The 19207-nt window shown below is 59.0% G+C and overlaps 2 protein-coding genes across 3 annotated transcripts; both read left to right on the forward strand.

Moving 5' to 3' along the window:
• The first annotated feature begins 303 nt into the window (after nt 1–303).
• SCAMP3 (secretory carrier membrane protein 3) lies at nt 304–4670 on the forward strand. The gene is made up of 9 exons (XM_039849646.1): nt 304–567; nt 911–988; nt 1625–1747; nt 1833–1953; nt 2396–2524; nt 2979–3138; nt 3228–3329; nt 3860–3977; nt 4208–4670. The coding sequence occupies exons 1-9, from the start codon at nt 502–504 to the stop codon at nt 4352–4354; spliced, it is 1044 nt and encodes a 347-aa protein (XP_039705580.1). The 5' UTR covers nt 304–501; the 3' UTR covers nt 4355–4670.
• A 364-nt stretch (nt 4671–5034) lies between these two features.
• Nucleotides 5035–11051, forward strand: ENTREP3 (endosomal transmembrane epsin interactor 3). 2 transcript variants are annotated; one of them, XM_039849619.1, is made up of 12 exons: nt 5037–6030; nt 6228–6284; nt 6479–6589; nt 6693–6812; nt 6952–7059; nt 7626–7801; nt 7918–8017; nt 8364–8433; nt 8685–9233; nt 9806–9874; nt 9968–10221; nt 10310–11051. In XM_039849619.1, the coding sequence occupies exons 1-12, from the start codon at nt 5806–5808 to the stop codon at nt 10481–10483; spliced, it is 2013 nt and encodes a 670-aa protein (XP_039705553.1). In that variant the 5' UTR covers nt 5037–5805; the 3' UTR covers nt 10484–11051. The 2 variants fall into 2 exon arrangements, with proteins under 2 accessions (XP_039705554.1, XP_039705553.1); XM_039849620.1 differs by lacking the exon at nt 6228–6284 and having other exon boundaries at nt 5035–6030.
• Nucleotides 11052–19207: the final 8156 nt, after the last annotated feature.

Below are 19207 nucleotides of genomic sequence, written 5' to 3' on the forward strand. Positions count from 1 at the left end.
TAAGGCGGCACGCCTTTCACCCGGAGTGATGACGGCTGGGAAAGGTCCGACTCCAGCAGCCGTTAGGCCGGGCCCAGGCGAGAGCCAGAAACGCGACCCGAGGAAACATGGTCAACCGGGCTCCCGGGAGGCCGCTGCGGCCCGCCGGGCTCCCGTCGTGCACTTCGGGAGGATGGAACGCGCCGGGATTCTGACGCGCAGCCTGCTGGGGGGTGTAGTTCGTTAGAGGGGCGGTGTCACGTGTGGGAAGGGGCGGTGCTTGGCCAGCGGGACCGGGTTAAAGGGGTCACGTGGGGCATTTCCGCTTTGCCTGTGGCTCAGACGCAGGCGCAACCCACTGCTGCTGCGGGGATCCTTCTGACCCTTCCGGTGGGTACAGCCAATCCGTGCACAGAGAAGCGGGGCGGACCGACGCGAGCGGAGGGAGCGCCGAGAGCCGCCGCCGCCACTGCCGCGGCAGGGGCGTGGAGGGCAGGGGGCGGCCTAGGCCGCGGTGCAAATATGGCTCACAACAGAGACGGTGGGAACCCGTTCGCCGAGCCCGGCGAGCTTGACAACCCCTTTCAGGTGACTTGCGCCGGCCTCCTGTGGGCAACTGGGTTGACTCTTCTCGGTCCTGGGTGATGGGGCTAACTCGTATTCCCATGAGTGCCATTTGATCCGTGGAAGGCCTGCCACGTGGGGGTGACGGCGACTCCAGACCAGTGAGCACCCGGGGGCGTGGGCCTGCCCAGTCCCTGCACGGAGCTGGTCCTGGCAGTGTGGGTTGAAGGATTTGGATCAAATGTTGGGACAACAGCGTGGCCCCCACAGTGCAGCCCTTGGAGCCACAGGCAGTTTCGAAGAGGCCCCTGTAAGGTCCCCCCAGAGGCACTGGGTGCCAGCTGAGCCCCCAGGTCTCTGCCCGCAGGACCCAGCTGTGATCCAGCACCGACCCAGCCCGCAGTATGCCACCCTTGACGTCTACAACCCTTTTGAGATCCCGGAGGTGAGGTTCTGGAGAGCACAGAGTACCAGGAAGCGGGGGAGGGTGTGCCAATAAGCCCGCTCCGTCGGGAGTGGGGGTGGGGGGCGTTTCTGCACGCAAAGGAAGGAAGACGCACGGCGATCTGAGAGAGGTCAGTCTGCTGGGGGTGCCCGATCCTTCTGGAGACACCAGGGCCAACCATCCATCCCGTTGGAGCTCTGAACGTGGGTCTGGGAGGACCTGGAGTCTGGTATCTGGTAGGGCCTGACCTTCGTTTGCCGAGGCGTTTTCGAAGAAAATAAAGTATGGAGCTGGTTGGAGTTGAGAAAAAGACCCTGCTTACGTGTGCGATTAGAAGGCAAGGAATGAGGGGGACTGGACCTCTTCTTCCCGCTGGACCGGGGAACAGTAAGAGTTTTAGATAAAAGTTAAGGGAGTAGGTGGAGCAGATGTGCTCTCTGAGTCCTGGCTGAGGAATTTGACAGGCGGGCGCTGAGGGAGGAGTTCTCCGGTAGAAATAGGGGAACCGGCTTGCTAAGAGCTGGGCTGCTGCCTTAGGTAGTGAGTTCTGGGTCTTGAGGAGTTCAGGCGGACTCCAGAGTCCAGTATTTGTGGGGGGTACCAGATGATCTCTGAGGCTTTTGCTAAACCCAACAGCCACCACCAGCCTATGAGCCTCCTGCCTCTGCCCCGTTGCCTCCGCCCTCGGCCCCCTCCTTGCAGTCCTCGAGAAAGCTGAGCCCCACGGAGCCCAAGAACTATGGCTCCTACAGCACCCAGGTAAAGGGGGGTGTGGGTGGCGCTTGGGGCGCGGGGCTAGCGCTGGGGCCCGGGACTCACGTCTCCTTCTGCTCGTACTGGGCAGGCTTCAGCTGCAGCAGCCACAGCCGAGCTGCTGAAGAAGCAGGAGGAGCTTAACCGGAAGGCAGAGGAGCTGGATCGGAGGGAGCGGGAGCTGCAGCATGCTGCCCTCGGCGGCACAGCCAGTGAGTGGATCCCTGCGCGGGTCGGGCGGGGATCTGACAGTTTCGAAGGAGCGAGAAGAAGAAACCCCAAGAGCATGCGCGCTGGGGCCGGGTTGCTGAGTTTGAACTTGGGCGCTGTTGCTCACGAACCGGGAGCTCTCAGGCGAGTCGCTGAATACTGAGTGCCCCCATTTCCGAACTTGTATAACGAGAACCCCGTTTGTACCTATGCGACAGGGCTGTTGCGGGTGTCAGACAAGGCCATCTAGATAAAGCGCTTGGCACGATGCTTCAAAGTTGGCAGCAGTGATACTTAATATCATTCTTGCCCCTCACCCTTGTCTCCTTGGACCCCGGATTGGAGATAGAAGAGTGGGCCTGGGGGTGGAAGGGTGGGGGAGAGATTCCCTCCCTGGGCTCTGCCTCACTTCTGGGGTCCTCCTGCTCTCTCTCTGCCTTACAGCTCGACAGAACAATTGGCCGCCTCTGCCTTCTTTCTGCCCAGTTCAGCCCTGCTTTTTCCAGGACATCTCCATGGAGATCCCGCAAGAATATCAGAAGACAGTATCCACCATGTACTACCTCTGGATGTGTGAGTAGTGAGGGCTCTCTTTGGAGGAAGACCACAGGCGGCAGCTTGTACATCTTTTCTGTTCTGGAGCCGACTCACTGAGAACTAGACCTTTCACCTTTCTTTAGCAGTTGAGGTCAAGGCTCATTTCTCCGGGATCTTTCTGGGCAACTCCTTTTATAGGACTTAGAACTTATCCTCCAGCCTTTTAGCAAACGTACGTCCACCCTCTCCCCTTTCGCCTTGTCCTCGTGCCGAAATGGCTTCCGAATCCTTTAAATGTCTTTGCAAAGGAAATTGCACGTGACTGAGATTTGGTCGTTCTTCCTCCCCTGCTGAGTTGAGGGTCCCACGAAGGCAGAGCTGTCCCCCTTCCCTTACTCTGCCGCACGTGGTGAGGGCCGTGAGTGGGCTTACAGGGGAAGGAGCTTTCCCTGCATCCAGAAGGACCCATCGTCCTGTCCCCGTCCCTCAGGCAGCACTCTGGCTCTGCTCCTGAATTTCCTCGCCTGCCTGGCCAGCTTCTGTGTGGAGACCAACAATGGTTCAGGCTTCGGGCTCTCCATCCTCTGGGGCCTCCTCTTCACTCCCTGCTCCTTCGTCTGCTGGTACCGCCCCATGTATAAGGCTTTTCGGTAAGTTGGGAGGGGGATGGGGAACTGGGATGGACCCTCCTACCTACTCCCAGCCCCTAATTTTCTCCTCCCCCCACTTCTCCTTGCAGAAGCGACAGTTCATTCAATTTCTTCGTTTTCTTCTTCATTTTCTTCGCCCAGGATGTGCTTTTTGTCCTCCAGGCCATTGGCATCCCAGGTTGGGGGTTCAGGTCCGTGAGGCTGCCATCCACCCTCACCCCTTCCTCCCACTCTAGGCCAGGTCAGGGTACCGGGGAAGGGGTCGTTCAGCAAAAGGAAATGCGGTTTTCATCCTCGGGAAGTGCTAGGATATACTCTCCTGAGAGAGACGGGACATTCTTCCAGGGTAGAGAGCCCAGGCAGAACTGTAGACAGGCACAAACTGAAGGGAAAAGGGTCGGTCAATCTGAGAGGGCTTCCTGGAGGAGTTATACATGACCCTGGTTGAAGAGGAGGGAGAACCTTCAACAGAAGGGTCTGTCTGGAGTGAGGCTGTCTGGAAGGGCTAGGCGCTAAGGTTTCAGAAGCTGGGATTAAACGGCGAAGAGAGTGGATGTAGTTTGGGATTGTGCGCGGGAAGCTGCCAGGCTGATAGGGGAGCGGCCCGCTGTGGGGAGGGCGGAACGGGGCCCGTTTGGGACATAAGCAGTGGAGAAGCTGGGAGCACAGACCCAGCGGCGAGCAGCCGCCTTCACCGCCACGCGCTTGGTCTTCCCAACAGCGGCTGGATCTCCGCTCTGGTGGTGCTGAAGCAGAACACGGCTGTGGCTGTGCTCATGCTGCTGGTGGCCCTGTTCTTCACTGGCATCGCCGTGCTGGGGATCGTGATGCTAAAGCGGGTAGGGCTGTGTGGAAGGTGGGGCCAGGAGAGTGAGATCATGTGTCCCCCGAGGGCCTGGGGCGGTGACATTCCGGAGGAGCTGGGGAGGGCCAGGCTGATGGACCTCTGAGGTGGGGGGTCCCAAGGAGTAGAGGCTGGAGCAGCAGGCAGGGGAGTGGTGGGGGGGATTAGGTGGGAGCAGGGTGACTGGCTGGACCGAGCCGGCACGTCTCTGCCCTCCTCTTGCAGATCCACTCCTTGTACCGCCGCACGGGTGCCAGCTTCCAGAAGGCCCAGCAAGAATTTACTGCTGGTGTCTTCTCCAACCCTGCGGTGCGAACCGCAGCTGCCAACGCAGCCTCCGGGGCTGCCGAAAATGCCTTCTGGACCCCGTGACCCCTGCCTGGGATGCACTGGCCCTGCCACTTGAGGGAGCTGACTTAGCCCCCATCCCTGAGGTCTCTGGGACTTGGCGAGACATCATTACTTGATGTCTCCTTTATAGTGCCCCCAACCCCACAACCATGACTGCTGAACCTGACTCAGGGGTGCAGGAGCCCACTGTGGCCCCGTCCTGTTCCCCTCACCGCCCACCGCCAAATCAGGCCACACTGCTGCCACCTCTCACACACCCCAGCCCAGCTTCCCTCTGCTGTGCCAAGGCTGTCGCTTCGGCTATTTAAATAAACACAAAGTGGGACTGGATCTCGAATTCCCGTTTCTGGAATTTTTACTGGGAACTAGGCCTTGCGAAAGAAAGGAGAGCTAGGAGGGGCCCAGTGGAAGCTGACTGTGAACTCCGGACGGCCGGTCAGCCCCGGCTGCAGTGTGCACAGTGAGCTGGCCAGGGCGGAGCGGCAGAGCCCGGTGCGGGGTGGCCGGCGCAGGAAGAGCGGGGGGCAGTCCGTGGTTGGGTGTGGGATCGCTGAGTCGCCAGGGAGCCCTGCTCCCCCCTCGCCAGCAATGACGGGGAAAGAGCTGCTGCCTCCACTGGGAACGCAGCGGCCCCGGGGCCTGAGGGGCTGGGTGGGGCTGGGTGGGGCTCCAGTGGGCACCGGAAGGGTTGTTAGCTCGGGCCTGGGGCCGCGGAGAGGCAGGGGCTGGAGAGAGCTCACCTAAGGGGCAGATCGCGTGCTCCTGCCAGCGTGGTCGCCTGCTCCTGCCCTCCCCCTCCTGCAGGGTCTCTGGCCCTGACTACAGCTCCCGGGGTGCACCGCGCCGCCATGCCCCTCCTCTCGCACCGTCCCATCCCCATCCCCGCCAGTCCTGGACCGCGGCAGCCCGAGCTGCGGGGCGGAGCGTGGTGGGGAGGGGTGGGGGGGCAGGCGACCCGGGAGACAGCGGCGCCGTGGCCTCTCCCCAACCGGCAGCCTCGGATCCCACTGGACGCTCCTCGGACACTCCGACCGCGTCCCCAGAGTCACCCGCGCCGACCCCTCCCCTCTTCTCTAGATTTCTTTCCCATCCTTCTCGTCTTTACCCTCCCCACCCTTCCCTGGGTTCCGACCGCCGCCCTCTCCTCACTCCCTGACAGGCCCTTCTCGGCGACCCTCTTCCCTAGGGAGATGCGATGAGCCTGTGCCCCAGCGTCCTCATCGCCGTCCCGGGCACGGTGCCCGTCCAGTGCCCCTGCTGGCGAGGGAGCACTCCGCGGCCCCTCCGTGACGCCCCTCCCTCGGCGCCCCCCGCAGCTGGAGTCCCCGGGCCATGTCCCAGGGGACCCAGTCAGGGGGTGGGCTCTAGAGCGAGTCGGGTGGAGAGGAGGAAGGACGGGGCCTTGGGCGCCTCTGAGATGCTCCCAAGCGCCAGGGCGTGCGGAGCGAGACGCAGGCAGCCGGGCGGCAGGCATGATGCCCTCGCCCAGTGACTCCAGCCGCTCGCTTACCAGCCGGCCCAGCACTCGGGGCCTTACCCACCTCCGCCTCCACCGGCCCTGGCTGCAGGCCCTGCTCACGCTGGGGCTGGCCCAGGTGCTCCTGGGCATCCTGGTGGTCACCTTCAGCATGGTGGCCTCCTCGGTCACCACTACTGAGAGCATCAAGAGGTCCTGCCCGTCTTGGGCTGGATTCTCGGTGAGTTGGGTACTCAGTCTTTGGGTGGGGGCGGCTCCTTGGGCCCCACCCCTCCGCACCAGCTGCCAGTCCGAACCCTGGCCTCTCCTCCCTCTCCTGGTCCTCTCCCTCCTCTCGAGGCTGGGTGCACCCTGTGGCGAGGGGCTCACTCGGGTGCCTCCGCTGCCAGGCTGAGCCGGTGCCCACTCTTTCCCCAGCTGGCGTTCTCTGGGGTGGTTGGCATTGTGTCCTGGAAGCGGCCATTCACTCTAGTGGTAGGTGCCAGGGTCTGGTGCCCACCGGGAGACAGGTGCCCAGCACCCGAGGGGATGCCCGTTTATGCCCCAGAGAAGGGACTCGGCTCTCCGGCTGGTGCCAGCCGGATGCACGCGTGTGTGCAGGAGGGTGGCGGCCTCCGTGCAGGGGGCGCCCGGAGCCCCCAGCCCTGACCGGTGCCCTGTCCCCTCAGATCTCCTTCTTCTCCTTGCTCTCGGTGCTGTGTGTCATGCTCAGCATGGCTGGCTCCGTTCTCTCCTGTAAGAACGCACAGCTGGCCCGAGACTTCCGGGACTGCTCCATGGTGAGATGTGAGGGGGGCGAGCCGGGGAGACCTGGCTGGGGGGTGTGCGGCACACCTGGGTCTGTCCTGACTCCGGCTGCCTCGCCGTCCCCACGTCCACCAGGAAGGAAAGGTCTGCGTGTGCTGCCCCCCGGTTCCCCTCCTCCGGCCCTGTCCCGACTCAGGGCAGGAACTGAAAGTCGCCCCGAACTCCACCTGCGATGAAGCCCGAGGGGCCCTCAAGGTGAGCGTGCACCCCCACCTCCACCCTTCCTTCCTCCCCCACCATGCCCCGCCTCCTGGGGTCCTCAAGGCCCAGGATGTGCGGGATCCCTTCTCCCCAGGCCCCTCTCACACTCCCTTCCCTCTCTTCCCTTGCCCAGAACCTGCTCTTCAGCGTCTGCGGGCTCACCATCTGCGCCGCCATAATCTGTACCCTCTCAGCTATTGCTTGCTGCATCCAAATCTTCTCCCTGGACCTTGTGCACACGGTGAGGGGAGCCAGGGTCAAGGCCAGAAAGGCATAATGGGAGGCAGGGGTGTGCATGCTGGGACTGGGGTCAAGGGGCGGTGGCCACAGCACTGGCTTCTGAGCACCAGGGGCTGTGGGGCACCTTTCGGGCGTGTCTGTTACCGTAGGGATGTTTAGGGGGCTCCAGGGCGGTGAGGAGGGGCACGACGGAGTAAGAGACGTATGTGATGCCACTGTGGGGCAGGCAAAGGGGACGGAAGAGAGAGAGATTAGAAGTTGGGCGGAGTCAGGAAGGTCCTAGATGAGTGTGGGATACAGGGTCGATGTTCTGATGGGGACAGAGAGCTGGCGGTGCTTCTGGGTGCAGGTGGGTCATAAAGAAGAGGAATTTCTAGATGGGCAGGGCCAGAGCAGAGCCTGGGTGGGGACAGGGTGAGATGGGGAGCTGCGTCTGGCTGAGGGAGGGGCCAGAACTGAGCTTCTCGGCGGGGGCGGGGCCAGAAAATGTCGATGGGAGAGGAGGAATTGGGGCGCTGAGGAGTGGTATTCCCAGGAACCAGGCTTACAGTTCTCCTTGCTGCCCAGCAACTGGCCCCTGAGCGCTCAGTCTCGGGCCCCCTGGGGCCTCTGGGCTGTGCGTCCTCGCCCCCAGCACCTCTTCTACACACCATGCTGGACCTGGAGGAATTTGTACCGCCTGTGCCACCACCTCCCTACTATCCCCCAGAATACACCTGCAGCTCGGAAACAGATGCGCAGAGGTGCGGCCTGGCGGAGTCCTGCTGCGGGAACTAAGGAGGGGGAGGGGGGCTGGGCCGGGGCCTGGGCGGGTGGGGAGTTCTTGGCCAGGCTTTGACCCTCTCCTCCATCCTGCCAGCATCACCTACAATGGCTCCATGGACAGCCCCGTGCCCTTGTACCCTACCGATTGCCCCCCTTCCTATGAGGCCGTCATGGGGCTACGAGGAGACAGCCAGGTGAGAACAGGGCTTGGTGTGGGCCAGGAAGCCGGGGTAGAGCCTGAAAAGCCGAGTGAGGAGTGAGCTGCAGGCACTGGACAAGGACAGTCACAGTCCTCACGATCCTATAGCACTGGCACATCCACCTTCACCTTTGATCTTCCCTAGAGCCTGGTGAAGTGGGGGCGGGGGGGTAGGAACTATTATTTCTGTTTTATAGATGTGGAAACTGAGGCTCACATAAGTGACTTGTACAAAGTGACAAAGCTGGACTGGAATCTAGGTCTCCAGAGCTCTATCCAGCCCATGGGGGTGGCCACATCGGTGTGTAGGGCTGGACCCTGGACCCCCGTGTCTTCCGCAGGCCACTCTGTTTGATCCTCAGCTTCACGACGGCTCCTGCATCTACGAGCGAGTGTCCTCCGTCATAGATGGTGAGGAGGGAGTGGGCGCGGTGGGCAGGGGCCGGCTGCCTGGGTAGCAGAGCTGGGTGGGGGCAAAGAAGGGAGTTAAGGCCAAGTTGGTGGTGTAGGGACAAGCGAGGGTGGTGGCTTCTGGGAACCCTGGGCTTACCTGTCTCCTTTGAGATGAAGCTGGGGACATCGCGGCCCGCAGAGGCTGGGCCTGAGACGCACTGCCCGGGCCGCGCCTGGCGGTGCTACCCAGCGCCCCCTGCCGTCCACAGTGTCCATGGACAGCGGGTCTCTGGTGCTGTCAGCCATCGGCGACCTGCCCGGCGGCTCCAGCCCGTCGGAGGACTCGTGCCTGCTGGAGCTGCAGGGCTCCGTGCGCTCCGTGGACTACGTGCTCTTCCGCTCCATTCAGCGCAGCCGCGCCGGCTACTGCCTCAGCCTGGACTGCGGCCTGCGCGGCCCCTTCGAGGACAGCCCGCTGCCCCGGCGGCCCCCGAGGGCCGCGCGCTCCTACTCCTGCTCGGCCCCGGAGGCCCCGCCCCCACTGGGTGCCCCCGCAGCTGCCCGCAGCTGTCACCGGCTGGAGGGCTGGCCGCCCTGGGCGGGCCCCTGCTTCCCCGAGCTGAGGCGGCGGGCCCCGCGGGGAGGCGGCCAGCCCGCCGCGGCCCCTTCCGCGCGAGCGCCAGCCCGCCGCTTCAGCGACAGCTCAGGTTCCCTCACCCCACCGGGGTACCGGCCTCCTCACCCGGCTCCGCCGCCACCTCTGCCGCCGCTGCCACGGTCCCACAGCGACCCGGGCATCACCACTTCCAGCGACGCCGGTGAGCACCCCCGCCCGTGCAGAAGAGGCACTGGGAGTCAGCGGCCAGGCGTCCCCCGCCGGGACCTGGGATACAGTTAGGGTCCCTGGGGCGGGGAGGGAGGGTGCGGTCACCCTGCGGTAGACACTTCTCGAATGTTCACCTGGAAACGCGCCATCGATAGCATTGCTCTCGGCTAAAAGAGGGGGGTTTGTTTTTCGAACCCAATTCCACAGCTCCCGGCTTAGGCCGCGTCCCGAGCCTCAGGTCTCACCTGTAAAACAGGTGTAGCAATAGCACAACCGCAGGTACCCGAGGAATGCCATCGTGCAGTCGAAAGCTTAGTGCGGCACAGGGGGTGCTCACGCCCACCACCGAGAGCTGGGCGGGTGAGGTCACGGCTGGGAACCAGACGGCCCCAGCCCGTCCTGGCTCACTGTCCCACCCGTGGGCAGAGACGACGCCCCTTGCTTGGGGGTGGGGTGCAGGGGCTGTGAAAGCTGCTCTGGACTTGAGTTTTCCCAGGATGGGGGTGGGCCTGGCGTGGTGGCCCCCAAGCACCCCCTCTCAGCCCTGCCTCTCTCTCCTCCCAGCTGGCTTCAGGGACTTTTATACCAAAGTGCTTGAGGAAGAAGCTGCTTCTATCTCCTCTGCAGACACAGGTCAGGCCGTGGCTGGTGCCTGGGGGTGGGGGTGGCGGCGTGCCACCTGGCGCTGTCTGCACCTCCCGTGCCACCCACCCTCTCTCTCCCCAGGGCTCTGCTCTGAAGCTTGCCTCTCCCGTCTAGCCCGCTGCCCTGCCCCCAAGTTGCTACGTGCCCGTTCAGCTGAGAAACGGCGCCCTGTACCCACCCTCCAGAAGGTCCCCCTGCCCTCAGGCCCTGCACCTGCCCACTCCCTGGGGGACCTGAAGGGCAGCTGGCCAGGCCGGGGCCTGGTCACTCGTTTCCTCCAGATGTCCAAGAAGGCCCCAGACCCCAGTGGGAGTGGAGCCCATGGGCACAAGCAGGTGGGCATTAGGGGAGCCTGGGAAGATACCCAGGAAAGCCTGGAGCTTCAGGTTGGACCACATCGATGCCCGCCGCTGTGTGCTACAGGTACCCCGGAGCCCGTGGGGCCGGCCCGGCCGGGAGAGCCTCCACCTTCGAAGCTGCGGCGATCTGAGCTCCGGCGCCTCCCTGCGGCGCCTCCTGTCTGGCTGCCGGCTGGAGCGAGGTGCCCGACCCCATAGCCTCAGCCTCAATGGGGGCAGCCGGGAAACCGGGCTCTGACCCGGGCTTCTGGCCGCACGGGACAGATCCGGACGAATGTCGGTGCCTCAGGCTCCAGCTGGTTGGGACCAGCAGCCCCCAGCCTTCCCTCGCACTGGCCAGCACCAAAAGAAACCCGCCGAACACCCCCAAAAGTATCTCTTCCCCTCCTACCTCTGGGGGCCCTTGCTGCTTGCCCCTGCTCCTCTGGCCTGGGAGTGCTTCTGTCCTGTGATGCATGGTGTTCAGGCCGTTGGGGGGAGATGCCCCTGCTTACAGCGTTGGAGGAGAAAATAACCAAGTCGTGTCCCCCCGCATGGGAGCGGCTCTCTCTGACCTGCCAGGGGCACGATGGCCCGAGCAAGGCGTGTCCTGGGTGTGTGAGCACAGGGGGCTGTGTGCCTGTGCGCCTGGGGGGTGAGGCATGACGAGTCAAAAATCCGGGTGGCCCCTCGGCTCTGCCACCTCTCGCTGCATGACCTTGGGCAAGTTATTTAACCTCAGTCGCCTGATCTGTCGTGAGGACGAATGTTTGTAAAGCTCTTACCACACTAAGTAAGCCTTCAATAAATTTCAGTTTTCCCCTCTCTCCTGGATCATTCTCTGTCACCCCCGAAACCTGTTCTAGCATCTCTCATGGTTAGGAAAGCGCTCTCGAGACACCTACGTTTCTTTCCGGCTGCCACACCTTACTTCCACTCCTTTTCCTAGCGACAGGTTCTCTGTCTTCCTTCCCTGGGCTCCCTCGCTCACTCCCGCAGGCTCCCGCTTCCTCTCCCCACGCACCGCTCAGTGACCAAAAGCGACAGACCCACTGGCCATTTCTCTGCCTGCACCTCGCTCGACCCCTAAGAAGCATTTACTCAGAAAATCAGTGTCTTTCCTCTTTTTCAAACCCTTGCTAGTCTCTGGAGACGTATTATTCCCCGCGCTGTATGCTCTCGCCATCCTCTGCAGCTTTCGCCCTCCTGCCGGACTGCTGAGCACCAGAGGGCCCAGCGCTCTCCCCTCGGGCCTTTTCTCCTCCCACTCTGTCTGCAGAGGTCTCTACCGAGACCCATGGCTTTAGATGCCATCGATGTGTCGGTGGGTAACTCTCTCCTTGACCCCTCCATGGGCTCAGACTTCCAACCTGACATCTCTAATGGGCATCTCAGCCTCAACATGGCCACAACTCGACTCTTGATTCCCGCCCCCAGCACCTGTTCCCCCTCAGGTGGCACCACTACTCACCCAGTGGCATGTTCCTAAAGCTCAGGACTCATCCTGATTTATTCTTTCCCATCATCCAACACTTCTGATCCTATCCTGAATCCATCCGTGCCTCGCCGGCTACCCAGTTCAAGCCGCCGGTCTCTGCCGGTCTCTGCCGGTCTCTGCCAGTCTCTGCCGGTCTCTGAAGTGACTGATCTATTTGCCCTCTTCCAGACAATCCATTCTGCACTCAGCAAACTGATAACGAAATCACGTCACACCACAGTTCCGCCCAGACCTAGTGGCTTTGCATTGTCTCCAGACTCCTTCTGAAACTGGTCGGGTACCACCCGACCTGGCCCGCCTCGCACAAGAGCCTTTGTACCTGCTCTTGGCCGAGCGTTCGCTGCCCTGTCCTGTAACTACTGCCTTTGTCTAATTGGGGTCATAGTCCCCATTCTCGCCGTCTCGTTGAGCACCCCAATTCTGTCACACTGACAGGTTGTTCTGAACGTTTACCACGACCTAAAAATTATCCTGTGTTTGTCTGAGTCATCCCCGTAGAACGTGAGCTCCTGAGAGCAGGGACTTGCTCATCGCACGGGGTCTAACACTTAGTAAGTCCTCAACAAACTCAAGTTACTTAAGCGGCAGAGGAGGGCCTTGAGAGCACCTCTGGGACCCTATGATTTTGGGGGACAGCTGCCACGGTGCCCTACAAGGAGGGCAGGGAGTAGAGAAGGGCACTGCCCACAGATGGCCTGGGGACGCTAAGCTTCTTGAATACTTCACCAGCGTAACAACTCCACCTCAGGGAAGGCTGGGGTGCAGCCAGGGTGACAAAATTAGGTAGGAGGAGGTGGAGATTGGGGTTCCCAACGGGGGAGTTTCCAGGCACTGAATGTTCCCTCTCCTGAGCTTCCCAGAAGAGGGAGCTGAAAAATCCTGTTGGGCTTCCGAGGGCCAGACTCGTCTACAGAACTCAGTCTCCCCGGACCCATGACGACCGGCTGGCGGGTGTGCGCCGGGGCGCATGCGCGCTTCCCGCTCCGCGCCCTCTTTCCTAGGAGACTCCCGAATCCGCTCGCGGGGCATCTGGGCTACAGCTGGTCAGCGGGAGCCGTTTGTCCTTAGGAAGACCAACAAGGCTCGCGGAAGGGGCCTGCGTCCCTCGCCCTGACCGTCCGCGGCCTCCCTCCCTGGGGGCCCCGCTGGCCGGCCGTGCACGTCGTGTGGGGGGCACAGCCGGGCTGCAGTGGCGCTTCCCTCGCCCCGGTTGCTTCGCCCACGGTAGGCGTGGCGGGTGTAGCACCGTTTGGGCTCTAACTTTCCCCCGCCTACCTTTGCATGTCACCGTTTCATCACTGTCTTTGTCATTCGTAGGGATGGTCATAATTTACTAACCAAGAAGACGGGCTAGAATCTTCGAGTCCTCCTCTCGCCAATTGCTTTCTGAGGGATGGAGTGGGAATAAGGTCTGTGTCATTTATTCAGTCATTCGACAAACGTTTGGTGAGCCCCGGACCAGCGCCAGGTAGGGCCAGGAGCCCGGACGGCCTGGTCCATGCCCGGCTGGGCTTGCGCACGCGATGGTCGGCAGGCCGGCGAGTTAGGCCGCTGGGCGCTAGAACGGACCCTATGCCGCTTGCGCAATTAGTTCACGTGATAAGAGCTACAGAGGAGATGTCACCGGACAGGTGTGTGCAGAGGGAGAGAATGACATCCAAGGTGAGTTCTGGAAGATGAATTAGGCATTGACCAGGCGGCATGGGGGTGACCAGTGGCGCATACCGAGGGAAGAGCCTGCGCGAGGCCTCGGAGGCACGAAGGCCGTAGAGCAAGAGGCCGAGTCCATCGCAGGCCGTAATTGGCCCCTGGTCTCCCTGCCTCGGCGCTGCCCTCTTCAGTCTGATGTCTACGCAGCAGCCAGAGGGGGCTTTCAATAAATCTGATCATATCAGTTCCCCGCACTAAACTCTCCAGCGAATTTCCATCTTAGAACAAAGTTCAGACTCGTTGGCCACCGAGGCCCTGCAGAATCTGGCCCCCAACCTTCTCTAAAGTCGCGACTTCCAATTACCCCCCTCAGTAGCTGTACCGAGCACCCCCTACCCCTTTACTTTGCTTCACAGTTCTCATGGCCACAGGAAATGATATTTCTTATTTTTTTGTCTACCAGCCAAGCCACTAAGACATAAGCTCCATGCAGCCAGGGACTTTATCATCTTATTTATTGCTGTATCCCTAGGACCTGGAACGGTGCCTGCCACAAAGTAGAAGCCCAGTTATCATTTGTTGTGGGGCTCGTAGCAAGGGTGCCTAACCCAGTCAGAGGTGTCGGGAACATGGCACGGACGGCAGCGATGTTAAGGCTGAGGCCTTCACGATGGAAAGAGGAACTGTTTATTTTGTCAAGAGGGGAGAAGAAAGTACTCGCGCCAGAGAGGAGAGGCAAGGTGGACCGCAGCCTGCTGGAGGAAGTGGGGTTGGAGCATATGGTGACAAACGAGGGCGGGACAAGGATGTGGGAGGCCCTCTTAAAGGCTGTGTGGAGCCACCGAAGGCTTTGAGGAGGGAGACTGGTGGCTTCAGAATTTCTGTTTAGACCATCCAGGTCTCCTTGGAGAATGGATTGGAGGAGGAAGGTGGAGGTCAGGAGCCTGAGAGAGAGATGCTTTTGCGGTTTAGGAGATGAATGATGGGGCGAAGGGCACAGGGGTGGACAGAAGAGAGAGTGAGCCCCGAGCTCTGGGAGGAAGGGCTTCCATGCCCGGGGAGAGAACAGAGGACGGAGAGCGGGTTTGGCCGGGGGACCCGACGTCTCTCTGGCCCTGCTGAGGTGTCTGTGAGACACCCAGAGGGAAGGTCACACCACGTGGCATCGGTCCCAGGAGATGGAGCTGCGGGAACCAGAAGCAGCTAGGAGGCAATCGGAGCCAGGGGGTGTTTCTTTGGAGACAGTGTGATGTACGAGAAGAGAGGGCCCGGGACCCCGAGGGCACCTGCGGGCAGAGGGAGGAGGGGAGCCTGCGAAGGAGAGGGAGCCACAGGGCGTCACGGGGAGAGCGCCTCAGGAGGGAGCGGCCACGTGTCAGCCGAGGCGACGGGCAAGTCAAGTAAGGGCTGAACATCGTCCGTCCGTGGACTGAGCCACCGAGGGCTCAGTGGCCTTGGCAAGAGCAGTGTTGGAGCAGGGCGGGGAAGTTGGAGAGAAGGCTCCTCAAGTGTAGCCGCCCGTCCCAGAAGTCTGGCGTGAATGATGACATGACACACGTCATCGCGTTAAATCCGCTTATCAATCAGCGGCTTTGGAGCCGAGCAAACAGAAGCTGGAGGCATCAGGTAACTTCCCGGTGCCTCTGACGGAGTGAACAGCCACGTGAGGGCTTAAGCCCTGTGGAGTCGCTTTGGTGTCCATGCCGAGACACCCTTCCATGTTGCCCCTCCTCGAGGGGATGCGAGAGCCGGTGGCGGCCACAGGAAGCAAGGCGAGAGGTGGGAGCCTGAGACACGTGACTCCTCGGACTGTCCCTGGAGGGAAGAATAAAGGCCGAGTGACAATGACAGTCATACTTCCTGCCACCTGCATGACAGTATTCTCATCCGCGAGCCTCTTACAGCCCTGCGTGGGAAACTCAGAACAGTGGCCCACGGGTGCCCGGTCCTGGAATCCATGCTTCTGGTGGCCTCGACCAAGTCCCCTCCATCAGGGCTCACTTTAACTCACGTTCAGAGCCAGCCTCATTCTTCCTGAAGTTCACCGCTGCTTTGGCTCAGACATCGGCAAGAACAGTCCCCGACACACTGACGAGCAGGGACCCGAATGGCAGGCTAGCTGGCCACATCCTGTTCATTCAGCACACGTTAGACCCCGATGCTGCGCTTCCCTCTGAGTGAAGAGTTTTGAGGTCGCAAAGAAATAGGAACCATGAAATTTGCTCTGCAAGTGTTCATAACCTTAAGGGAGACTGAAAATGCAGTCCCGGAGTCCCTGGGAAGCTGCGTGACGTGCCGGCCCAGGGCTGCTTGGGCTTCCGCGTCGCGCAGATCTGAATTTCGGGCTCGACTCTTCCACTTACTTAACTTCTCCGCGTCTCAGTCTTGTCATCTGTAACACGGACTTGCCAGGCCAATGCATGTAGTGGCCACTCGTGAAAGACTGGCTGTCCTCTCGAGAAAGAATATAGGCTGGCACGTGAGGTCAGGTACGTTCCATTTGCACTGGGCTTCACGTGACTGCTGTGGCTGTTGTTTAAGAGTGGTAAGAGCTGGTTAATCAAACACTGCTGGTGATCATCTGCGTATACATGTATCTGGTCATCCCCTTGTACACCTTAAACTTATACAATGTTATATGTCGATTATATCTCTTCAAATAAATCTGGAAAAGAAAAGAGTTGGTTAACCAGGTGAATTCAAGGGCAGAGCACACCCTCGTAAAAGGCAGAGGGGTTCTCGCTGGACAACGAAGTCATTTTTGGTGTCGGGAACTGGGCGTGGTGTGTCTTCAGATCGGAAACCCGAGCGCAAAGGACAGGTTCTGGGCTGATTGACGAGGTTTGCTCATCCGTGCATCTAGTTAGTATTTTTTGAGCACTTACTGTGCTGTTCATGGACTGAGAAAGTGTCTCTCTTTGGTTTGGCCAGAGGCGACGGTGGGCCTGGGAGAGGGCGTCCTGCTTGGGGAGTTGCTCCAAGGCCTCTTTAGCAAGCAGCCTGGGACATGGCACTTGCCAGTCTCCAGGGCTGGACTTCGCTATCAGAGCTGAGCCCGCAGCTGGGCCCGGGGCTGGCGGAACCGGGGCGGGGTTATTCCCGTCCTCCCTTGGTGTGTTTAGCTGCGTCTTTTTTAAAAATGCTGTGCAAAGGGGACCGAGGAACGCCTTTGTGGCCACCTACCTGGTACGCCCCTAGTGGCGGGGCAGCGAGACCCAGGTGTTTGAGGCGACTCCCCAGGGCAGCGGTTCTTGTCGCCCCCTAGGGGACGTTTTGGAAAGTGTGTCTTTAGTGGAGACCAGATTGGGAGGCTCGAGGATTTCATGGACGGAGGACGGAAAGGTAGACGTTTCTGTAAAACGCAGGACAGTCCTGCACGAGGAAGAAACATCTCGCATTCTTCTTGACTTCGGGAATTTCCCCTCAACAACATATGCAAATATAAAATCGAATACAAACCAACAGGACTTTATTATATGATAATGCAGAAAAGATTTACAAGAACTTTTTTGGGGGGAAAAAACCTAATAACTTAGAAGATCATTGTAGAGAAGGACACTTAAATAAAATACATTGTCTTGAGGTCATTACATCAATCTACTCGGTGCAGAGTATTTCCAGCTCCGTAATATCTTTAGACGTTTCAATGAGGTATTTGCAGATTTTCTCCTCGTTCCGTGGGTTGTCTTTTAAATTTCTTGATCTCATCCTCTGAAGCACAAACACTTTTCCTTTTGATTAAGTTGAGTCTTTCTCTTTTTCTGTCACTCGCGCTTTGGGATCATATGTAAGAGACCGTTGCCTAGCGAGATTCTGGACTGTAGCTATGATACGATGAGGCTTGGGGAACCCAAGGAGGCACGAGTATTCACACGTGGGAGGGACATGACTTACTGAGGGCCAGAGGGCGAACCGTGGTAGATTGCTTCCTGCCGGCCCCAGGCGATCCGCACCCCACTTCCGGTGTTCACACCTTCTTTGGTCCCCTCGCTGCACCGCGTAGCGAAGAGCTGCACGGCCAATGGGATATTGTAGAAATGGTGGTGTGTGACTCGCACGGCGAGGACGTCGTGGCTTCTGCCTGGCTGTCCCTTAGATCACTCACTCTGGAGGATCCAGCCGCCATGTCGTGAGGATGCTCAAACGGCCCTGTGGATAAGGTCACACGGTGAGGAACTGAGGCCTCTGCCAACGGGCAGCTCCTCCTCACCAGCTGCGTTCAGAACCTCGGCCCAGTCGAGCCTACGGACGGCTGCAGCCCTGGCCGGCGTCTTGGCCACAATCTCGCAAGAAACTTCAAATCCGAACTGTCCAGCTAAGCCACTCCTGAATTCTCAACCCACGGAAACTAAGTGAGATGATAAATGCTGATCGTTGTTTCAAAAAAAAAAGAAAAACGAAACCAGGGCCTAATCCAAGGTCACAAGGGTTTCCTCCTGTCCTTTCTTCTGGGAGTTTTATAGTTTTCACTCCTACGTTTGGGTCTAGGACCTATTCTGCTTTAATTTGTGATTAGAGAGTGAGATGAGGGTCTAAGTTTTTCTTCACGCATATGGATATCCACTTGTCCCAGAAACTGTTTGTTAAAAAGACTATCCTTTTCCTTATCAAATGCATAAGAGCAGTCAATATTATTGAATTTACAGATGCTATGGAATGCTGACTCCTTCCTATGACTGGCTTTTAAACATTTCTAATATCCCATCTGTGTTTATGTTTTAAGCAACACAATGATAATTGTCCCCTATTATTATGAACATAGTCTTTAGAAATTTTTCTCGAAAATTGTTTAACTAATTCATTTGCTTCTTCCGTGAAATCCTAATTTATTCCATGTAGGTTAGTGTAAGGTCTAGGTACATTACATCTCCTAGGTAATCATGCCTGAGCATTACTTATTGAAAACATATTTTGTCATAAAAAAATAGTCCAATTATTTTTCCTTTACATTCCAGATAAGGAAACCGTATTGATTCTTTTAAATTATGTATGTAGGCAGGTCGTGTTATCTATGCTTTCATTTCAGGAGTGTAAAGAGTATGTTAGAAAATATTTGCTGTGAAAAGGGGCTGCTCGGGCTGTAGGGCTGAGGTCTCAAGGGCGGGGACAGTGGGGGCCAGGGACAGAGGCACGGCCGCCCCTCCCCGGCTGAAAATCAACCATTCTTGCCAAACCTGGGACTTCTGGATTTCGTTTCATCATCGAAGCGGTATGCCCCCGGCCGATGCCTTTGGAGAAAGTGAACCCAGAAATGTTGCCATGTAGTCAGCACTTCAGAAGCCAACGTGGCCTTCGTCTGAACCCTCTGTAGAAAAAACAAATGTCGATTTTAAAACCACAAAGCAAACACAGCAGCTTTTGAAAATAAGCAGTGTCCAGCGTATTCGGCACATTGGAGGTACCCGTGGAACATGCGATGTGTGTCACAGGACTCTGGATATGAATCCAGGCCCCGCCACCGAGTAGCCAAGGGCCTCTGGGCAACTGAATGACCTTTCAGAGTCTTAGGTTCCTCATCCCTAAAATGGAGAAAATAACAGTATCTGCTTCGTGAGAGTGAGGGAGAGTGGGGTGAGGGTCTGATGCACACGAAGTTGCATAGAAAACTCAACAAATATTAGCCCTTAATGACCAACTTTATTTAGAAAATAAAATATAAACGTCTCGAGGGCAGACTTCACACTGTGAAACTTGTAAATTATCTCGGCGAAGTCCTTTGATATGGGTCACTTGAGGTGGCATCGACCAGGTGTGATGGCGTCCGCTCTGGAAGATTTTGACAAACCGAGGGATAAAAAGAAGAAACGAGACTCACGAACTGTTCCTGCAGAGAGG

The sequence above is a fragment of the Pteropus medius genome, unplaced genomic scaffold (assembly GCF_902729225.1).
Source record: "Pteropus medius unplaced genomic scaffold, Ma_sr-lr_union100, whole genome shotgun sequence".
NCBI lineage: Eukaryota > Metazoa > Chordata > Mammalia > Chiroptera > Pteropodidae > Pteropus > Pteropus medius.

Bases quoted from the DNA above. Each gene is read 5' to 3' on its own strand.
- SCAMP3 (XM_039849646.1), top strand. From the start codon at position 502: ATGGCTCACAACAGAGACGGTGGGAACCCGTTCGCCGAGCCCGGCGAG. The intron at 568-910 runs GTGACTTGCGCC...CTCTGCCCGCAG, and splicing joins AGCTTGACAACCCCTTTCAG to GACCCAGCTGTGATCCAGCA. The intron at 3,139-3,227 runs GTAAGTTGGGAG...TTCTCCTTGCAG, and splicing joins CCCATGTATAAGGCTTTTCG to AAGCGACAGTTCATTCAATT.
- ENTREP3 (XM_039849619.1), top strand. From the start codon at position 5,806: ATGATGCCCTCGCCCAGTGACTCCAGCCGCTCGCTTACCAGCCGGCCC. The intron at 6,285-6,478 runs GTAGGTGCCAGG...CTGTCCCCTCAG, and splicing joins AGCGGCCATTCACTCTAGTG to ATCTCCTTCTTCTCCTTGCT. The intron at 6,590-6,692 runs GTGAGATGTGAG...CACGTCCACCAG, and splicing joins ACTTCCGGGACTGCTCCATG to GAAGGAAAGGTCTGCGTGTG.